This window comes from Nuphar pumila, chromosome 6, assembly GCF_984573655.1.
Source record: "Nuphar pumila chromosome 6, dmNupPumi1.hap1.1, whole genome shotgun sequence".
NCBI classification, from domain to species: Eukaryota; Viridiplantae; Streptophyta; class Magnoliopsida; order Nymphaeales; family Nymphaeaceae; genus Nuphar; species Nuphar pumila.
In genome coordinates this window covers 83,658,191-83,680,788 of record NC_143254.1, presented here as the reverse complement: position 1 = coordinate 83,680,788, position 22,598 = coordinate 83,658,191, and the positions used below count along the sequence as shown (strand labels likewise).

General features: G+C 39.4%; 2 protein-coding genes across 2 annotated transcripts in view; both read left to right on the top strand.

Moving 5' to 3' along the window:
- The first annotated feature begins 5,854 nt into the window (after positions 1-5,854).
- LOC149834991 (trihelix transcription factor GT-2-like) lies at positions 5,855-7,102 on the top strand. The gene has a single exon (XM_090009502.1). The coding sequence runs from the start codon at positions 5,855-5,857 to the stop codon at positions 7,100-7,102; it is 1,248 nt and encodes a 415-aa protein (XP_089865628.1).
- A 2,250-nt stretch (positions 7,103-9,352) lies between these two features.
- LOC149834990 (histone-lysine N-methyltransferase ASHR3-like) overlaps positions 9,353-22,598 on the top strand; it is a 33,383-nt gene continuing 20,137 nt past the window's right edge. Inside the window, exons 1-8 of the mRNA XM_090009501.1 lie at positions 9,353-9,691; positions 14,001-14,147; positions 14,823-14,900; positions 15,405-15,569; positions 16,271-16,321; positions 16,788-16,905; positions 17,123-17,222; positions 19,076-19,169. Of these exons, the coding sequence (XP_089865627.1) occupies positions 9,353-9,691; positions 14,001-14,147; positions 14,823-14,900; positions 15,405-15,569; positions 16,271-16,321; positions 16,788-16,905; positions 17,123-17,222; positions 19,076-19,169 (1,092 nt within the window). The remainder of the gene's footprint in view (positions 9,692-14,000; positions 14,148-14,822; positions 14,901-15,404; positions 15,570-16,270; positions 16,322-16,787; positions 16,906-17,122; positions 17,223-19,075; positions 19,170-22,598) is intronic.

Here is a 22,598-nt window from a genome sequence, read left to right as displayed (position 1 = left end):
TCTAAACCCCTAACCTAACTAGGACATTGACTAACCCTAGTCTAACCTTGACTTCTTCAAATGTGGCGCCACCTTGAGTGGGCCCCACTTGAATTTTCAAAAATGATTTTAAAACTTAAAAATGAGAGGTTTTTCAAAAGATTTTCAAAAGTAAACTTGGAATTAAAAGTTTTGAAATGGCATAGAGTTTCAACTGGGTCAGAACTCCTCTGGATGCGGCGCCAACTGAGTGGGCCCACATCAGGTTTTGAGAAATTTGAAATAAGCACTGAAAATAATTTTGAAAAGGGGTTAAAATCAACAACTGAAATTCAGAATTTTTGAAAATAGAGTCTCAAGCGAACTGGAACTCCGAGCTAGAGTCCTGAAATTTTAGGACTATGAGATTTTGGATTTTAAAAGCCAAATGAAGGAGTTTTTAAAGATTTTATCAAAAATGGTAAAACAAGTTAGAAAATACAATCAGGGTTAGACCCCTAACTCAATCAGAACTCCGAAATAGAGTTCTGAATCAACTAGGACTCTACAAAATGACCTAATTTTTGGAAAAACAAATGAAAAAAATAAAAATGGAAGTAAAAACAAACTTTAGACCAGACTCCTGACAGGATTAGGACTTTCGGACAGAGTCCTGGTTGGACTGAAACTCTAGATTTTTTTTGTATTTTTCTGAAAAACAGATGAAAGAACTTGTGAAAACAGTGAAAACAACAACAAATACTGAAATAAACAGAGTTCTGATTCAACTGAGACTCTGGGGACAGATACCTAATTGAACTAGGACTCTCAGATTTTTGGATTTTCTGATAAAACAAATGAATGAATTTTGAAAAACAGTTGAAAACAGGGTAAAATTGAAGTTTTTGTTCAGAGTCCTGATCTGATTAGGACTCTGAGAAAGAGTCTTGATTCGATCAGAATTCTAAGAAATTTTTGTTTTTCTGATAAGTAAATGATGAAATTTGAGCAAAGCTTTTGAAAACCAGTGAAAATGAAGTATGAAAACAAATTTTGGATAGAGTCCTGATTCGATCAAGACTTTGGGATAGAGTCCTGATTCTATCAGAACTCTAGGATAAAATCCCAGAATTTTGAAATTCTTTGATAAAAGTGTAACCGTTTTGATAGATGAGAAGATTTTTGAAAGATTCTCTCAAAATTGAAATCAGGATCAGAGTCCTGATCCAACTAGGACTCTCTGAGCAGAGTCCTGTTTTGACTAAAACTCTGTGTTTTTGACTCATTTTGAAAGATTTGGTTGAAAATAGGTAAAAATAGCGATAAAAGACAGAGTCCTAATCCGACCGAAACTCTGAAGAAGAGTCCTAATCCGACTGGGATTCTTGAAGAAGAGTCCTAATCCAACCAGGACTCTGGAATTTTGGCCAAAACGGAAGATTTTGAAAGGTTTGATTAAAAACATGTAAGAATAATGATGAAAGATAGAGTCATGATTCGATTAGGACTCTGAGAAAGAGTCCTAATTTGACCGAGACTCTAGAATTTTGGCCAAAAATGAAGGATTTTGATAGGTTTTCTCAAAAATAGGTGAAAAGGGTAGTAAAAAAAATAGAGTTCTGATTCAACTGGGACTCTGGAAAAAGAGTCCTGATCCAACTAGGATTCTAGAAAAAGAGTCTTGATTGGACTGGGATTTTGTAATTTTGGCCAAAATGATGAGAATGGGCAAGGATATGACTACAACTGGTTTAAAATCAGAATAGAGTTTTGAAAAGGTTCAAAAAGATGGAAATACAGAGTCCTGATCCAACTAGGACTCTAAAATTTTTGAGATTTTTGATAAATAAATGAATTCAAAAGTGACACCACCTAAATGGGTCTCATCTGAGAATTGAAATCAATTGAAATTGAGTTTGAAATGAATCCAGATTGTTTTCTCAGAAAAATACTTCAAAATATAAGATCCTCGGGGTTGACAAATGGAAGAATGTTGGATAAAAACCCAGGTTTTAAAAATTGAATTTTGAAAGAAAAATTTTAAAACTCGAATCTGGATTAAATGTTTTGAAAACAAGAGTGCTCGATCTCGAAAATGAGTTGTAATGACATGCAATGCTATGCAATGCAATGAAATGATATGCCGAATGCATGCAATGATATGCAATGACACATGAAATGGATGAACACTGGATGAGGATGAAAATTTGGGGTGTTTACACTAACCTTATAAAGATTTAAAGTAATATATAAATGGGTGGGGGAAATTATTAGGTACACTCTGCATCGTGTTCTCTAACAGAAACTCATAGGTACAGCTGAACCGAAGTCAAACACGCAAAATCATTACGCTTATTGCTACATCTCCTACGAGCACATTTAGAGGCAAGCCAGGATCAGGTGCCATCACATGTGATGGCACCTGATCCTAACTCTTTAAAGGCAGGAAAGAATCTCATAAGAAAAAAAATCACATGAAGTTTTGTATAACAACTTTTTGAAATTTTTTCTCTTGTTTGTCTAACATGCGAGATTGAAACAAAAAAAAAAAATATGAACGAAATGTCTTTGTAAAAATGGCATGTTCTCTGATATGCCTCACAATTTGTCAAAATCTTTTCATATTCAAAATCTCTAATTCTTGATTTTTTAAGATATTTTTGCATTTTCATAAATATGATTCATTTTTGTGAATGTCATACAAAATGTGTGAAACTCATTTAACTCTATCTTTCTGACATGATATAGGTAAGCAAATATAGTACGACCTTTGTACGTCATTTTTGTGAATGTCACTTTTTTTAATTATATCTTATATAAAGTATGTTCGTACAACCTTCACATGTCATTTTTGTGAATGACCTCAAAATGTGTAAACCTACTTTAACTATATTTCACTAAGTATGTAAATACAGTAGAACCTTCACAAATAATTTTTATGAATTAAACTATGCAAACCTCCTTTAATTATATTTTCTCATTGCATGTATACTGAAACCTTGGCAAAATTACTTGTCTGAATGTTCCAAAATGTGCAAGCCTCATTTCTAAATTTCATGTGATTTACTCGTGACAAAATTCACATGCCTTGGAAAATCCAATGAAATTTACGAGAAATTCAAAATCTCACCTATTTTAGATGTATCACATATTGTCAAGATTTTTTCACTACTTTTCTTATAAGTACTAACGTATGAATTTTTTTCTGGATATTTTTCAATAAAAATGCTTTCCGTTGACCACAAGAATTTTTTTCCCTTGCCGGAAAAATTCAAAGGGTGAGATACGCAACTATGTACGTAAGATCAAATAATATAATCATGTCTGACCCATATCCTGTTTATATCCCTAGCTTCCAATTCTAACCTGCTGCCGACACAACAACGGTTTTTGGCTCCCACGCTGAACATAATTCATCTTCTGCAATTTGTAAGGAGCTTGAGCAGCTGAATGTATCTTCCAATCTCCAGTGATAATGAGCGATCGCTCACTTCACTGAATTGACTCTATCATCTAAGTGCATAGATCAACGCACAGTATATGATTGCTTAAATGTCATTTATCTTCATCTGCCTGTTTCTGTGACAGATTGGAACCAGGCTTGAAAGACGTGAAGCGTGATCCTCACTCAGCTGATGCTTGATCAAGTACAGCTAGCTTGTGAATTAACTCACATTCCTCTGCATGTCTGTAACAAATTTCGCAACAACACCTGCGAGCGTTGGCCTTGATTTGCGCATGTGTGGCTAAGCCTTGGTATTGCACCTGCGCGCGCCAATCTGACCACACCTGCGTGAGTGGTGGTCTAAAGAGTTGATTATAGCATTTAAGCAAGGCTATAATTGAGTCGGCGGTGACGATCATCAGCTATGGCCTTAACATGTGCCCGATGCTGTCGCGCACGCACGCGGCAATGCACGACACATGTGGGGGGCATGTGCACCCTATACACACACAGCAGTGACCAGCACCACACGCAACACCACTGTTGTGCACGTGCATCCCCTGCACGCCTGCTGCGCATGCAGGCCGTGCATGGCCTGTGCACATGTGGGCAGACCCAAAATTGGGCATGCTTGTTAGGGATCTGGCCTGATTGCCTCATGCAGGGGCGTGGCTAGGATTCATGTGAGGGGGGGGGGGGCAAACAGGGGTGTAGCAAAAAAAAAAATTAATTGTGCTATAGTCGGGGGTTCGGGGGCGTGCCCCCGAATTTTTTTTTTTTGAGATAAAATAAAAAATGGCTACAATTATTAATAAAAATCTATTTCATATGGACAAATCAAACTATTTGCTGCAGTCAGGGCTGGGCTGGGCCACAAAAATGGATAAAAATCTATTTCATATGGAATTGGGGCTGGGCAAGACTGGGCTTTTAAAAAAAAAAAAATTTAACTGTTTCGGGAGTCAGGTAGCCCAGTCCTGCCCCCCCCCTGGCCTCATGCATGTCGGGGCCAACCAAACCATCGCTCCTACGACATTTCAGTGCACTTCAGACACGTTCAAGCATCTGTTGTTGCATCTACACTACATCCGTGCACATGCCAGACACTTTGCACAACGTAGTCCCGAACCCAATCACAGGGCACACTCAGTGACATGCACATGCCTCTTTCGCACCATGCATCAAACCACCTCCTATATCGTGGCACCCTACTAGGGTCTCCGAGACTTCGTGTGCAAGCCTATCAAAAAAGGAGAGAGGATCAGAGTTGCCTTGGATGTGGTTTGTCTTAAAAATTGAATACTTATAAAAAACAGTGAACAAGCTCGTTTTGACATGTTCATTTAAAATCATTCGGATGCCGTCCATCCGAAACACAAACGACATAAAAAAAAAAGAGTGAGGCCCATCCAAGTGATAGGCACCTTGTTTCTATCTTGATATCAACAGCATCCAAAAGTACTCTGATGGAACTCTGACCCATCCCGTCTCCCATCTAAGACATAAGCAATCGATTCGTGGTGATTACACGCTGATTGTCATACAAAATTTATAAAATGAACAGCACTTAAGGGGCCCCTGACAGGACCCTTGCCCCGACCCGATCATCTCAATCATTTTTAACTATACTTGCACTCAACTTTTCTGCATCCCAAAGAAAAGGAGAGGTAATCAAAAGAGTTGTGAAGGCTCAATCTCAGCCTAATGGCCCGCCATTAATCGTGGAAATCAAAACCTATCGGTCACAACGAAAAGCAGAAGAATAAAAAAGGGTGAAGGAAAGAAGGTCCTCTCGCCAACCACCGAGCATTAACGCAACCATTAACACCTATAAACTAGATTAGCTATGGAATCATTAATTATTTATACTATTATAATATTATTAGAATAAAGGTGGATTAACTCCGCCTAATGAGACCGAGATGGAGATAAAAGGCGTTTAACGAGCCCACTGTAACTCGTTTAACCCCGGGAGTCCGAGTCACACTCATAAACGTTTTGGACCAATGGATGTTCGCCACGTCACGAACTTGTTTAACCAGTGAACACCAACATAGGTCGAGTTAAGACTCCAGAGAGTGAGAAGAGGGATACCTTATGCCTTTTGGATGATGATGATGATGACGATGGCGATGTTGACGGAGGAAAGAGAGGCTTCTTCTTATTGCATCCTCCGTTGTAGCGGTTTTTGCTCCTACTGTCGGTGCGCGCCCCCCAGATTTGATCCTTTCAGCCGCCCCTCCCTCCCTGAGCTCGCCGGAATTTTGGACTCAGGCGATGGAGTATAGCGGAGGAAGGAGACGATTCGCTGGGACTCTATTTTTCCGGCGAATTGAGGCCAGATTGAACCGCCTGATTCAGAAACCGTTCTGAAAATCCGGCGACTTTTGCGAGTTCTGGAGGCGATCTGAAAGAAGGAAAAAGGAAAACTTTCGAAGAGCCGGGCCTAGTATGAACTGCCTACAGGAGGAAGACGAATCCGGTAGCGGCAACAGCAGCAGCAGCAGCAAGACGCGATCTTCTGCTGAGCCGAGTCGGAAGTCTCTGAAGAGGATTACGCCACCGCCTCCGGCGGTGGAGAGGAATCCGGCCAAAGCGAGGCTGTCGAAGATGATTTCTCCATCTTGGAGAAAAGGTGGCGCCGTCCGAGCGGCGGAGGAGGAAGAGGAGGAGGAGAAGAAGCCGGGGAAGGAGCAGAAGAGGCGATCGAAGAACTGGACCAGGCCGGAAACTCTGAAGCTGATCCGGTTGAGGTCGGAAATGGAGCCGCGGTTCGCCCGGAGCGTCCGGAAATCGGATCTTTGGGAGGAGATCTCCTGCTCGCTCAGGAATGAAGGAGTGCATCGGGACGCCCAGCAGTGCCGGGACAAGTGGGAGAAGCTTTCCGCAGGGTACAAGGAGGTCAGGGACGGGGTGAGAGAGAAGGTTGACTATCCGTTCTTCCACGATCTGGATCCCCTTCTATCCACGAGATTCCCGTGGAAGGACCGGCCGGAGAAGGTCGAACTCCAGAATCTGGCGATCGCTTCCGCCGCCGAAGAAGAAGACGAGACGGACGAATCGTATCCTCCTCCAGCGAAGAAGAAACGGCGGAATTCCGGCGACGAGACGGTGAGGCAGCTGAAGGAGCTACTGGATGAACTGCTGAACAAGCAGCACAAGCTCTTCATGGAGCTCCTGGAAGCCATGGAGAGGAAGGAGAGGGCTCGGGAACGGGTCCTCCTGGAGAAGGAGGAGAGGTGGAGGGCGGAGGAAAGGGCGCAGCGGACTGAGTTCCAGAACGCCGTCATCCTCCTCGCGAAGAAGCTCGTCAGCGATTCTCCGGGCGCGGCCGGAACCGGTGTTGGATCGGAACCGGCGGGATCCTCCCAGACGGCGTTAGGGGGCAAGAAGAGGTCGAGGAACTGGACTCGGAGCGAGGTGATGATGCTGATCAAGGCGAGGTCGGAGATGGAGGGGAGGTTCGCGAAGGAGGGGAGGCGGGCAGCTCTCTGGGAGGAGGTGGCAGAGGAGCTGGGGAGGCAGGGGGTGAGGCGGGAGGGGAAGCAGTGCAGGGAGAAGTGGGACAAGCTCATGGCCGAGTTCAAGGAGGTGAGCGAAGGCAGGCGGGATGAGTCCGAGAGCCCCTACTTTTCGGATCTCCTCGCTTTCGTGACCCGTCGCTACAACGTAAATCCAAACAAATCAGAAATTCAGTAGAAAATTATAGTTAGAGAGTATGAATTTTGTAAAGTTTTATTTTCTTCTCTGTGTATATAAATGATGGGAATTAGAAATTCATCGAGGTGCAGCTTTATGGTGTTTGGATCTTTCGTGTTTGGATGTGGATCCTCCCCGCGGACAGGTTGCAGCCTTAACAACCCAACTATAAACATCAGCTTCCTCATACCCTTCTCAGCCTGACCCACTATTGAGAGTATTGATGTAACCAACACGCTCGAACTAGCACTGGGAAATCAGACGAGTTACTCATTGTTCCATTTGTGTTTAGTTCGTAAAGAGCTCGTTGAAGTCGTGAAATAGATTCGGCAAGCCAAACGTAAACAAGATGTGTTCGCCTGGGCTCAGCTCAGCTCATATAAGGTCCCTAACTGATTATATATATATCACATAATGCAGTGTAAAGTAAATGGTTGACGTGTTTGGCTACATAGAATTCAAAAGCTACTGCTTGTAGCTTTAAAGAATTTATGCATATTTATAAAGTAAATGAGTTACAACGAGTTTGTGAAAGGCTCAAGAAACAACCAATATTTTGTTCGGCTTGGCTTGTCAAGGTTCTTGAATTAATAATAAATGTATTTTATATCAGAAACTGAATATTGTAAGTGTTTCTTCAAGCAATAAGTTAAGAGTTCAAATCAGTAATTTCGTTTGTAGTATGGGTCCGTTCCACTTTGGCCTAGCAGGTCTAGGGTTCAAATTCTAGTATTTTGAAAAATATATAAGCAGCTGTTTGAGATAGTCACTGGTGTGGTAGTTGCAAATTTCCACCTCTCTTCTGTGGCAGTTGATTAGTAGAAACGACGCTGTGAACTGAACTTTGAACGCTCGTAAAAACCTTATTTCCATTCTCCCAAACAGAAAGCTGATCTTGGGATTCCCCAGCTCCTCTGTGATGTTGCTCCCACGTAGGGGTGCCAATGTGTTGGGCGACAAATAAGAAGACCCGATTAAGACCCGGGTCCAGACATGAAGTTCCTATTAATACATGGACGGTATAGTTTGTGAAATTTTATACCAGACCTGGGCCAGACCCAAGTTCCAATTAAGACCCACAAATTTTCAATGTAAAAATGATAAACAATATTATTTTCCCAGGTATGGTTTGGGTCTGGTTCATGTAATTCTTATCGGTCCGGGTATGATTTATCTTATAATAAACCTGATTAGACCCAAGTCCAAACCCGATACTATACCCAAAAATCTGATCCAAGTGTGGTTCTACGTGGGTCAGAACCAAACCCTACCGTTGACACCTCTACTCCCACGGCTGGCTCACAAAGAGCCTAAGTTTTCCACCAAAAAACACCATGATGATCACGAACGTGCGGTTTGACCTACAAATTATACAAATTAATGTTTGAAAATCAATGAACCTACTAAAACTAAATAGTATAGTGCCCACGAAGTTACCAAAGCAAAGCCCATATGAATTTAACGTACAATGATACCTACCCCCACCAAATCATGGGCAAGCAAGTAAAGATGGTGGTGAAGCATGACAAGATAAAACTTTGTCTGGATCCAACCTGGGCTGAGGACGACATGCCCTGCATCGTACTAACACTATCAAGAGCGCTAACACTGTCCCAAGATTTGGGACAACATGAGCCCTTGGGGCCTCACTCAGGGGTTTTCCATAGCTTGGATGGGGTTCCTCGTCATATATATATATATATATATATATATATATATATATATATATATATATATATATATATATATACAGAGAGAGAGAGAGTTGTTAGAATATAAGAGTTAGAAATATTGGCATTTTCAACGCTTTTTATGCAAATTTAACCAATGTGTTGGGCATGGCAAATTTGCTAAGAATTGTCTGATTTATTATGTATTTTTGATGAAAGATATGATTTTTGAATGTTTGAATAAAATTATTAGCCGTTGATTTTAAAACCTTAAACAAATTTCATTTATGGTATTTATAAATCAAGCATGACATCCATACGGTTAGATTTAATAAAAAATAAAAAAAAATAATAATAATGAAAATCGCGGTTCACACAGTAGTTCTCATATTTTTAGTTATCATTTTCTAGTTGCGTATACTGTCCATACCCGGACAAAAAATTCTGCGTCCCGATCCCCTTTTCTCTTTCCCGCCTTCCCCTGGTTTCATTTCCCCCCTATCCCTCCTCCCTTTTTATCTTGCCCGCCCACACTACCGGACGACCGATGCTCCTCCCGAAACCCTAACCCCGCCGAGCCATGCCGGGTCTCGGCTCCCTCTGCGGCCATTCCGGCGCCCCTCCCGAGGAGCCAGTCCTCAAGGATCAGGCCTCTTCTCCTGCTTGCCCTGATCCTCCCCAACCGGAGAAGGCTCCCCTTGCCAACGGCGTGGATGGCTCCGAAACCCTATCGTCGGGTTCCATCGGTGGGGTTTTCGAGAGCGGAGGCGTTGCGGCCGCGAATGGCCGCCCTCCTTCTCTTGGCAGGGCGGGGAGGTCGTTGGAGGAGCACGTGAGGGCCTGGGTCATTAAGAAGGTGGAGTTCGGGGCGGCGGACGACGAGTGCCGCCTTCCTTTCCTGGTGAACTCTCAGCGGATGGTAATTCACTTGTTTTTCTTTTGATTGCGTGGTTATGCACGGCCCTATTCGTGGTTCTTTAAGCGTTTCTTGCACGATTTGAATGTTTTTTTTTTCGTCTGAAAACACGATGATACATGCTTATCTTTGTTGTTCTTAGCCGGTTATACAGCTGTTGGTTTGTGGTTTAGAACGATTTATCTATTTTCCCGGCATTTTAGTCACTGATCGGATTTAGCTGCGACTGGTGATTGAGTGGGATGATAAACGGGGTATATTTTAGTGGACGTGCATCATGTTAAGTTTGGAGTACAATCTAATGAATGATTGTCTGGTTTTCTGGGACTTTTAATGGGATTATTGAGCCGGTTGGACTTGGCCAGTTTGTCAGAGGAAGCGAGGAAGCTTGCTTTTGAAGTCTTATAGGGAATATGAAACTGACACAATGCAACCAGAGTGTATTAACGACCTGATCCGGGGCCTCTCGAGCCCGGGTTCGTGGATGCTAGTTCCTAGAGGGAATTACTCTAATAATCTCAACAAAATCTCAAAATTATGTTAGATTTTTTATTTATTTAATAATTCAAGGTCCATACATCCATTTACAATTACATAATCATCCAAATACATAAACAAAATAAATAAAAAAGTAAAAGTGAGCCATACTTCAACCGTGGCAAAGTCGAAGTTCACTACTAAATCCTGTGGGTGTCAGTAGTTCTTGAATCTACAGTTGCAACTAAAAGACGGGGTGCGTTTATAACCTAGTAAGATTCCATTTATAAATAGACAGACCGTTACAATTGTAGTGAGCTCTAAGCTCTTAGTCTTAGTTTAGTTTGTTAATTATGCACACATGTTATTTATGAGTTTTTACTTTATTTTTCTGTATCTTTAACATTATTCTTAAACACATATTTTAGTCTAATCATTTATTTCAGACATAGCCTCCTCGGACGTAGTAACCCATGTAGACAACTCAGAGTCTATGATGTTAGCCAGACATATGAACCATTCACAATAACGTAGCCCAAACCGACCCAAACTATGGACACAGGTGCTGCAACTGTTTGTTGGTTGCAAGCCGAGAGCTCAAGAGCTCAATCGTACCTACCCCCAAGGTGTCTCAAAAAGCTATACCAACCTCAAAGGTGTCTCAAGGAGCTATACCTGTCCTTAAGATTTTGTGGTTCATGATACATCCTACATGTATTTAGTAGGCAATGTTTTAACTCCTAAGGGTCACCTAGGAATGTTTGAGATATTCTCAAGGTACACATCTCAAAATGCCCGAGACCATGCCTCATAATAGAATTCCTTATCACGCTCTGTGTGATTATCCTATATACAACATTCTTTCAACATTCATATCTCAAAGTCAGTGCATTATATAATAAATAATGTTGGGCTGCCAAGAGACATCATATTCAAAAAATGAGTGTAGCTGAGATGTGTATGCTTAGATGGGTGTGTGAAAATACAATAAAAGATAAAATTCAGAACGAGGAGATACGTAAGAAGGTAGGCGTTGCACCCATTGAAAATAAGATGAGAGAGAATCGTTTACGGTGGTTTGGATATATTCGGCGAAGGCCTAATGATGCTCCAGTTAGAAGGATGGAGAAATGGGAAAATATATTAGTTAAAAGAGGTCGGGGTAGGCCTAGGAAGACTTGGATGGAGATGATAGGAAAGGATATGAATGCTTTGAACCTCACCGATGACATGGCATTGGATAAAAATGATTGGAGGAGAATGATTCATGTGGAAGACACAGAATGATTTTCTTTGTTGGTTCATATCGCCGACCCCAATTGTTTTGGGATGAAGGCGTAATTGTTGTTGTATATCCACTAACTATTTTTTGACATGCGTTCACATGTCAGAACTTTAAGGATAACAACCCACTACAGACTTATCAATTCATGACACTTACAATGTCTCTCCCAAGGCATAATCATGACATTCTCAGGATAGATCCTACCCTGAGACTCTTGAACTCTACCTTCAATTCTCAAAATTACATATCAATTTTTTATATTTAGTAATGTCATGATACATTTATATTCATGCTATGAATTAAGAAATATACATCATCATATTGAACATTAAACTTCATGGATACTTAAGCATGCCAAACAATGTTTTATTCACAATAAATAAAACTAGCATACTTCAAGCACATGGAATCACATTGAAAGATGCCTAAACTAGCTAACATGTATTTTATTGAACTAATGAGTAATTTGCAAATGTTCACTTACCTAAAACTCTTAAATTTTTACTCTAAGGAAATACCTTAGCCTTTTCGCAAGTTTTGATCTGAAAACAACAAATATTTTGTATCATTATTTATAGGCTTGTTTTTATCAAAATTACTAAAATACCTTTGGGCTTTAATGTCAAACTGTGACTCCATTCTTTCAGTGTTTGTCATCACATCTCCTGTTAATGGATCCTACTGGAGAAGTAAAATCCAAGGATACAAAAATCACCTGAATCCGACTTTAGGGTACCAAGTTACGCATTGTTCACTAATTAGGCTTTTTGAGGGTAAAATGACCTTTTTACTTTTTTGACCAATTGAAATGACATCTATGTTTTCTCTACATCACTTCTTTATACCATGTCAAGTTCGTACTAAATTCCGGATTCAAATCCATACTGATTTCAAAATGTATCACTTAGGTTTTTAACCAAAATTTCAGTTTGATCGTGGATCTGGTATGCTTGATCTAAACATGTTTGTGGTGGTATGTCATAAGCATAGCATTCACGCTAGACATACTTGTCTCGGTCTAGATTGAGTCGGTCCGATCGGATATGACTTGGTCTGACCGAGTCATTCCACAATTATGAACCTGACTCGATTTACTCAAACCGAGTTGGTCTAAAAACTAATTTAGACTTGATTCGATCCGATTAGATCGTGTCGGTCCATTGCAATACACAAATCTAACTTGGTCGGTCCAGTCCGAGTCGGTCTGTTAGAGTGTCACAGACCTGACTCGGTTTGTCCATAGATTGAGTCATTCTTATCAACCACCCAGATCCGACTCGGTCTGTCTGTCAATACAAACCCGAGTTGGTCTGTCGTATTTTTTTTTTGTTTTTGCGTTTGACTTGGTTTGGCACGCTCAGACTGAGCCCACTTGATCAGTCTTGACATGACTCAGTTTAGGTCATTCAGATCGATGGCTGACTCGGTCTGCAGAAATGCAGATCGAGCCTACTAGCGAACATCACAACAGTTTCGGCAACCCCTCGTTGTCGGACTGTTGCAAACTTTTGCAAATGGGGGTGGCACCGTTGGCGATCCTGATTGTCGGCGGGTACCAACCCCCCTTTCTTCTTCCAATGGCGGTAGCAGAGGAAAAACCCTCTGCTACCCCACTGCAAATGGGGGTAGCACTGTTGGCGATCCTGATCGTCGACAGTTGTTGACCCCCCTTTCTTCTTCCGGTGGCGGTAGCAGAGGAAAAGCCCCCTATTACCCCACTGCAAATGGGGACATCGCTGGTGATCCCGATCGTTGATGGTTGCCAACCCCCCTTTCTTCTTCCTATGGCGGTAGAAGAGGAAAAGTCCTCTGCTACCCCACCTTCCAAACTGTGGTGCAGGGACAGGGAGAACCCTGTCCCTGTTTCACTAAAACTCGTCGGCAACAGTGAAGTTGCCAGCGACCCTGTATTAAAACAAAAAGGAGAAAGAGAGCAGGGCTTACCTGTCATTGATGGTCTCCTCTCCCGTTCTCTCTCTGCGTTGCGGATGGGGAAGGGGAGGATCCCCCCATGGCTTTTATAGCCATGGGGGGTGTCGGTTACCCCTTTTTCACGCTCTTTCAAAAAAAATTTGGGGGGAACCGTTTCCCCTCTCTCTTTCTCTCCCATGTTCAATTTCGTGGGAGAGGAAGGGGGCGACGGTTCCCCCTTCTTCCGCAACTGTCCCATGGGAGCAGTGTTACAGGGTACGTTAGCTTCTCAGAGGCTTGCTTGCGAAAAATTGCACATGTATACAAACATGTGTGCTAGATCTTCTGTTTTATGTATATAATTGTTGTTTTGATGAGATATAAATAGTTGCAACTGCATTCTGATTCATGGTCAGATTCTCTTAGTTTAATGGTGTAAGCTTGCTATAGTTGTTGCTGCGCTACTATCTTAGCAGTATATGTAACCATTATAAGCATTGGAGCTCCACTTTTTGATTTCTTATGTTACCCAACTTACTCCTATTTTACATTTGTTACACTAAATGCTACCGTGTGCGAGCATTGTTGCCATACACGATCTTAAATTTCTTTCACTTTGTTTTGTTATCCCAATCGCAGGTCGAATGCCGCATATGTGATACATCTATTGCTTCTGGGATGGCTGTGCTCTGTTCTGTTCGTGGTTGTGGGCAAGCCTATCACAAAACCTGTGCTAAAAGGGGACTTGGATTTTCTGCTTCAAAATACTTCAAGTGTCCACAACATGTAACTATTTCACTACTGAACTAGCTTTGAGATCATGATTGGCCATTTTTATTGTCTTGTAGCTGTTATATTGTTTAGGCTATGATGAAGTATGGCATATATGCAGGATGAAAAATCACGGAGCCGTGTGATTTTTTGTTACTTCTTTTAGAGTTTATGCATTTTCTGCTGAATTTATGTTCATCAGATGACTATTGATGACTATGGTTTGTTTTACAGTCTTTTTGAGTCATGACTCAACTTTCTGCAAAGTAGTTTTGAACTTTTGCTCATACAAGTAAAATAGAAGATCTCTCTCATGTGCCTGCCCAGATATGATGGAAAGCTTCCTTCACCCTGAGATCCATCTCAGGTGTCTCATGCATGCTATGAATTAGGTTGAACTTTTAGGTGGTCACATATTCACCTGGTTTTTACAACTTACTTAAAAATGCTGTACGTTGAATGGAAGTTCCATGGTTCAATTGGTTCTGCAGAATCACTTGGTCTAGTAGGTCTAGACTCTAGACATCATTCTCATCTTTTATCTGTTACCTCTCTTTCTCTCTCTCTCTCCTTTGTTTCCCTCCTAAGAATAGGCACATGGTCTTGTAAACTTGAACTAATGTTGATGGATTGGAGTGGTCTGGTTGTATCACTTTAATTTGATGGGTTCTGGTTTTTGATGACCTTCAGGCAGTTCAGGCTCTTGAATTATTCATCATCCTGGAAAATGCACGTGTACATAGAAAGTTTTGGGAAACCAACAATCAGGTTAAGCTGGATTAGCTGTTTCTTCATAGAGCTTATATTGAATCAATTGCGTCTTTACTGTGTTGCATGCCATCATTGTCCCATGCTACGTTTCTTGCTTTGGGTCCATATAAATTACGAAAAAATGGTGCTTAGTGTTTAAAATCCTTCATAATCCACAAGCATGCATAAGTATAAGCTGGTTATAATTTTCAGGTAGTCATTATTTTGAATCACATTTATAGAAGATATGATGAGGGGACATCAATTTCTAACGTGATAGCATGCTAGTATGCATTTAGGATTGGATTTGGGAAAGGTCATTGTGCTCGCACTGAAGCTAATACTGTACTTTGTGCCTGTAATCATGATGTTAATAAGCTACCTACAGGAAACCATGATGACTGTAAAAATTCAAAGTATGACGTGTACATGTAATTTTTAACTCTTTGAAACCTAATAGAAATGCATTATGACTTGTTACTTGTTTTTAAAGGCTAATGTATTTCTCTGATTTCTAAACAGTCCTGCTTCCTGTGCAAGCAAAAAGGGTATTGGCGTTGTCTGCTATGTGCAGTGGCAGCTCACTCTAGTTGTTCTCCTTGGCCAGAGGCTATAATACTCCCAAAAAATAAACCAGGGAGAGCTATTTGTTGGAGACATCCTTCTGACTGGAGATTGCAAAAGAAGGTCAACCTCTTCCTTCACCAGCAGTGCTATTTGCTTATCAATCCTTCTCATCATTTTGTGTACTTTGTTGTTCTCCTTATCCTTTTTTTAAAAAAAAGTTTGTAGCAAGAAATTTCATCTCATGGACAGTTTCCATTTGAATTCTTTTAACCTCAAGTTAATATTTTTTATAGACACAAAAGAAGAACACACAATGTTTGGGAAAAGGGAAAGAAAAAGGGACATGATCATGGAATGTGAATGCATGGTCTGACTTGGAGTTTAATGGTTCAGATGTACTTTTGACATGATGGGATTCTGATGGTGCAATCCCATTCACACAGCCTGTGAGTGACATTGCAGCATCTTGTGGTCTCTGCCATTAAAGATATAGGTGATCCCATGAGACCCATGTGTCACTCATGTTGTAAGCTGCATCAGGCTGTATTTGAAGAGTATTTACATTGAAGATGGTTTCCATATGCCATATTTCATTGAAGATCTCATTTCATTTCCAACAATTTTGGAGCTGTTTTAGTATAATTTTTGCAGCTTCAGCTTTTGTGTATGTTGCATTTTTGTTTCATCATTAAGATAATCAACCTGGTTCATTGAGCAAATCCTTCACTAGTAAAAACTTCTTATTTGATGCATGTTTTATAAAACATCTTTAGGTTTTCATTACTACATTCTTATTTTCCATTGATTAGGTTGTCTGACAGGAATGCTATATAATGGATGTACAACGTGAAGATCCCACAAATGATATTGAGGTTTGTGTTTGTCTTTACTCTCTCCATCTTTTGAATTATGATGATACATAGATCATCAACTTATCTTTTTCTCCACATTCCTCCAACCATTTTTAATCATCAGAATCTGAGCCATTACTTTCCTGTGGTTGCTTACAACTGCATTTTCTTTTTGCCTCTTCAATCAGCAGTTCATTAGTGCCTGCAACCATGCCACATGCCATTGTTTTGATTTCTCTTCCAACCTCTAGCCCTCTCCCTTATTTCTCTTGGTTTATGATGATTTGATATATATATATATATATATATATATGTGTGTGTGTGTGTGTGTGTGTGTGTGTGTGTGTGTGTGTGTGGTTTATTGATTTTTTTCTTTTAGCCTTTGCTAAGGCCTGTTGTTCTTGGTTAAAAATATTGCATACAATGATACAGTTCTTATATTTGGCGGTTGCTGTAGAAGTTTGATGATATACTTACATCAATGCAGGAGGTTTTCCACCGATTACCACTACCATACGTTGAGGAGGATTTTAGGATTGATATGGTGCACAATGATATGACAAATAATGAATTAGGGCCTGCTCCTTATGTACATATAAGACGGAGTATCCTATAACATAGTCTTTCTCTCGCTCTCTCTCATTTGAAGCAATTTGTTGAAGTGTATTTGCTATATCATGTCTGCAACATGCAACTTGATAGCTGCATTTTCAAATGGCAAGATGAATTTCATCTGTATGACTTTAAAAGAATTATAAGTTAACGATGTCCTATTGATGTCTTCATCATTGAGGTCATAAACTGCCCTTAACTTGAGAATAGATGTGTACTTGATCAAGAAGAAGCGTGATACTGCATATTTTGGCACTGGATGCACTAGCTGTGATGCTAACTCATCATGTGCAGACGACTGTGAATGCAGGTGTGTCGGTTACCCAATCATTTATAAAAGATCACTTGTGTATTTTGTTTCATATGTTAATTAATCTTTCTTCAAGGAATACCTTGGTCTCTTTGCCAATGCAGATAATTGTTGAGCTGTTGTAGTATTTTGTTGGTTGTATGCGTATGGGGCATCTTAAATGTTGCAGTGCTGTCATAGTTATATCTGCTTTTTATCTTAGCAAATTGTGCATGTTATTAGTTGCTATGCACCAATGCAGTGTCAACTTCAAATTTACTTGTGTCTACTTTGGTTGCAAGGAGAAAATATGTTGAACATGGTTGTGTATGTGGGAAATAATTATTCTTAGAAAAAGAGTACTAACCTCAATTGTGCAAAAGTCCCGCCTTTTGAAAAGAGATGCAGGAACTGCTACAAATGGGAGCTTGATCTGTCCCTTTCACAATGAGAGGGTAAAACACGAAAAAGTTTTGGTCTTCCCACCTTAGTCAAATTTGGATCTAGCCCAGCTCCTAAATGATATTAGAGATGTAGATAAATCTTAGATGGGGTTTAGATGGAGGTTTTCAACCTTAGGTGCGTCCTAGAGCTCCTGAGAGAAGCTTTTCTGGATCAAGATTCTAAGTCCTTCACTAGAGGGTTTCTAGTTGGTTTGGGTCATCCTAGGAGAGATATGGAGGAAGCATAGGCTATTTAGAAGAGCTAAAGGCGTGGATAGGGTTTCTAGAAGCCAATTAGTGTAGGCTTTAGGAGTTTTGGAATTTGGACTATTGGATTGGGTCTCTCTCCAAACTTGTTTTGACAGCCTTAACTTGCAGAAGCTGTTCTTTTATTGCGGTGTCAGATTTTCGATATTTTTGGTGTGTTGGAAAGCTAAGATCTTGAAATTTAATTTGTATTTTAAGTGCAAGAAACGCAAACCTCTATTTAAGGATCAAAATTGCAGTCTAAGTGAAAACATGCTCTTTTAGACTAGGTTTAGAGTCTTTAGACTTAAACTGGTTTGATTGCCTTGCGGAATGACTTGGCAACATGGGATTGGTCCATATGACAAACTTTTCTTGGTTAAAATGGGCCAAAATGTGGATGTCTACAGGTTGATAATGAGTTTCTTGTTTATGATGGGAAGAAGTAATATCAATGCTAAAGATTTTCTTTGTTGAGATTTGGTTTTTCCTTCTCTAAGGGTCATACCTTCTATGCATTGATATGATTTTCTTATTATTCATGCCAATTAGATGTATTTTATTCTTTAGAATTCATTAGCTTGTTTTGCCAGGGGAAATTTTATTATTACTAATTTACTTTATCTTGATTCCATATGAACTGATGATTGCGTTATTCTTTATAAGGGATGGAACAATTTATTGCTGTTTTTCTGGTTTAAGCATTTTTCCTTCAAAAACATTGAGCTGAATGTTCTGGTATGGAGTTGTCTTCTTTTATCCATGGTTTAGTTTTAACATCAGAGTGTAAGTGTAGGATTCTATTTTTTTCTTTTTTTTTCGAAAGAAAGTGTAGCTTTCTTTTATACTATTGTTCCAAGCTGTCCCTGCATCTGTTGTAAAGATCTGTTTGGTTTTGCTGCTGTTTATAAGGCTGATTTACATTGTTTTTCACATTATTTGTGATTACTATATCGTGGATAGATGGTGAACAAAACACATAAGCATGTCATTTGGAATCAATGTTTGTCATTTACTGTAGGCCACATCTCCTGTGGACAAATAAATTCTTTTGTTCATGTTTTAATGTGATGTTTGCTAGATTTTTCATGGAATCAATTCATATTTGCAAAATGCCAAAATATGATTTTAGCCTTCTAAATGTGTAGCCACAAAGATACTCATCTTAGATGAATGATTTTGTAGGGTTCAATCTATTAGCTGCTCAAAGAAATGCTATTGTACAGAGAAATGCAAAAACAGGCCATTCCGAAAAGAGAAAAAATTTAAAATTGTCAAGGTATGATTTAGTGTAGCAGTAACCCTCCATTCTTGTAACATTTATCAGTGCATGTATTTGTGCTTGTCAGTGTCGGCATGTGTCTGTGTTTGTTGTCAATAATCATTACATGGGCAACCAATTATTGTTATTAAAAATAATTTGTAGACATGATCATACGCATGAGAAAGCATAGTTGGCAAACCTGGCGAGTCGACTCTGAATCGCCCGAGTTGACCCGGATTGGACCCCAACTGGGTCACGATTCAGGACTGCCGATCCAACCCATTAAATAAATATTTTATCATGTATTTTATTATTTTAATGCATAATTCTTATATAAAGTCAATTGTTATGAAAAATCTAATATTGTTCAATGAAAAAAGTTAATAATCATGTATAATTATATGTTTTTGCAACTTATCTATTGGCATATTAGCTTGAAGTTTAGTTATTTTCATGTCCATTTCATGTGCTTACACTATAAAATATAGAGTCCTTACTCGTCCGAGTCAACCCACTGACTCGGTGACCCAGTAGGGGTCCGATCCGAGCCTGAGTCACAAGTTTGCCAACTATGTGAGAAATTCGTTTGTGTAAAATATTTTTTGAAATAATTATTGATTCAAGTTATGATTCATAGAGATTAGCGAATATGTGACTAACCAATCTTTGTATTTTATATGATATTTGTACTTTTTGCCTTTATTTGATGGTTTCTTGCCTATAAGCAATACATGTTCAATTGTGTCAAATTTCCATGGTATTCTGCAATTTGATGTTTTTTGTGAATTAAAGTTTGAGGTCAATTTTAGAGTTTAAGGGGATGTGCTTAACTTAATTAATATTGTAATGTTATTTTAAAATATTGTTGATCTAAATAAACCTTTCTAATATGACATGCTATACTAGATAATTATCTATTATTGGTCTTTAATGTGTGTTTTTCTTTTCTGTTTTTTATTAAATCAATTTCTTTTCTTACGTTTTTTATTCCCAATATTACTATAGAATTTTCATTTTCTCATGGTGCCTAGTGTAATGAGATATGTGGAAACAAAAAACACGAGTCTGCAAGGGCTTACAAGATCATCAATACTAAGCGCACATGCACAAGTCCACTATGGGACAATACAAAAGCCAACAAAGGCTATAACAAGAGGAACCAAATATAAAAAACATATAATTTATTGATGAAATGCTGAAGCAAAAGCATTGAGGAATGAAGGGGGACAACACCCCTATTTATACACATACAAGAGAGAGAGAGGCCATATGGGAGCTCCCAACAGTCATATTTATGACCCTTCGGGAGCCCCCAATGACTCTATGGTCAAAAGACCATAGAGCCTATGCTCAAAAAGAAGAAAACTGTTTTTAATGAATAGTTCCTATTACACGATGTAAAAAGACTAAAATGGCACTATAGGGCATTACCTATTACCAAACTGTAGACAACAGATATATATATATATATATATATATATATATATGAAGTTCCTGTCACTATATGTGTTTACTAGGCATTCGCATATGGTGAAACAACTTTAAAACTTTTTGGTGTTGGCACTGTACATGATGAATGTATTATATTTATATAATACTTTGACATATTGTCACCTAAGATTGATGAGCTTTTCTTTTTACTAATTCACAAACTCCACCCTATAAAGTCTAAAGCATCTTTTAGGTGCATTTGGGTTTTGCTTTTTTTATTTGTGATTTCTTGGGACCAATGAAGAAATAATTAGTGCTAGTAGATACCGAAAATTAAGATGACGAGAGATATAAGAAATATTCAGTTTTGGGCTATGTCACACAGACTCTTTTAACAGGGCACCGCACCCGCGTCGCACCCAGGCGGGTGCGACACTTGGACACAACTTCCTTTGTGTTAGGTGAAATCAACCACATTGAGGTCCATTTCTATCCAACCCTAATCAAGTTCATTTTTATCTATATTATATATATAAATACATAAATGCACACAAATACACGTAGTGTTAACTTAAAACTGTTAAAAATTGTATATATATATATATATATATCCTCCCCGCACCCCTGCACCCAAGTCTTTTTAAAGTGCCGCATCTGCACCCGCATCCGCACCCTCACCTTTGTGACATAGGTTTTGGGTGTCTTGGGGTTTAATATGCTTTCCTCTCCCCTTTTTCCTTATGAAATCCCAGTCCCAAATGTACTGTGACTGTAAGGGATTCTGCAATTTTTTTAAATAAAAGTCCTACATAGTTCTAATGCTGAAGCCTATCAGGAAGTGTAAGCACAAAAAAGTTAGTCTTTTAGTCACAATCCTGCTACTCCACAACGTTGCTCTGATTTAAACTGGTATTCACCTCTTGTAGCAGTATGCTGTATTAATTCAACCACTGTTCTGGTTTTCAATATGAGCTATCTATTTAAAAATTGTCTTTGATATAATATAAGTTTTGATCACCTAGAAATTTACAATTGTTTTTTTCTTTTGAAAACACAATAACTAATAAATTGGAGACTGTAGAACTTTTCTTGTCAAAAATGTGCTCAGGGACCTAGTCTATAATTAAAAAATCATGTGAGGTTGGTTTGGGATGGTTGTACTGCTGCATATTTCATTTTTTGCGTATCCTCGTTACTCGTTAGAAAAGTTTTGACACATATTTGGATGCAGTCATCCCTTCAGTTTAACTTTTGGAGCAGTGAAATTGTTGTTTACAAGCTATTTAATGATCAAATCACCAATCAAATGATGCCAAACAAAAGATCATATATAAAATTTTCTTTTATTTGTCAAATGTTGTAGGCACTGCCTAGGTGTTGCCCCCCTAGAGCTAGGCATCACCTAATATGCAATTGGGTGTCACCTAGAGACCCAAAAATATACAACCTATGTCACAAGGGTGCGGGTGCGGCACAATTTTAAAATTTTTGGACACGGGGACTCGGCAAATATATATATATATATATATACTTTTATTTTATTTTTAAAATGCCAGTCACAGTCTGTGTGTCTGTGCACAGTCACACAGTCACAGACTGTGCACGTGCACAGTCACACAGTCACTGTGTGTGACTGTGCACACTGCACAGACTGTGCACAGTCTGTGACTGCAGCACTGTCACAGCACTGTGCCTCTTTTTATATATATATTTAAATAAAAAATATAAAAATTTGGTTTTTTAGGGACATTTTTGGACTCGGTCAAAGTTGACCGAGTCCAAAATGTGGACAGACTCGGCCTGAACTCGTTGACCGAGTCCGGGCCGAGTCTGAAGCCGCACCCGAGTCCGCACCCGTGTCGGGGCGTGTCGACTCGGGTGCGGCACCTCCTTAGCCGAGTCCGTGTGACATAGTATACAACAGTTTAAAGAAAAAATATAAAATCCATGTAAACAAGGAAAAACTTTGAAAAATATTAATATTAAAAAAACACAATATAAACAATATCCATG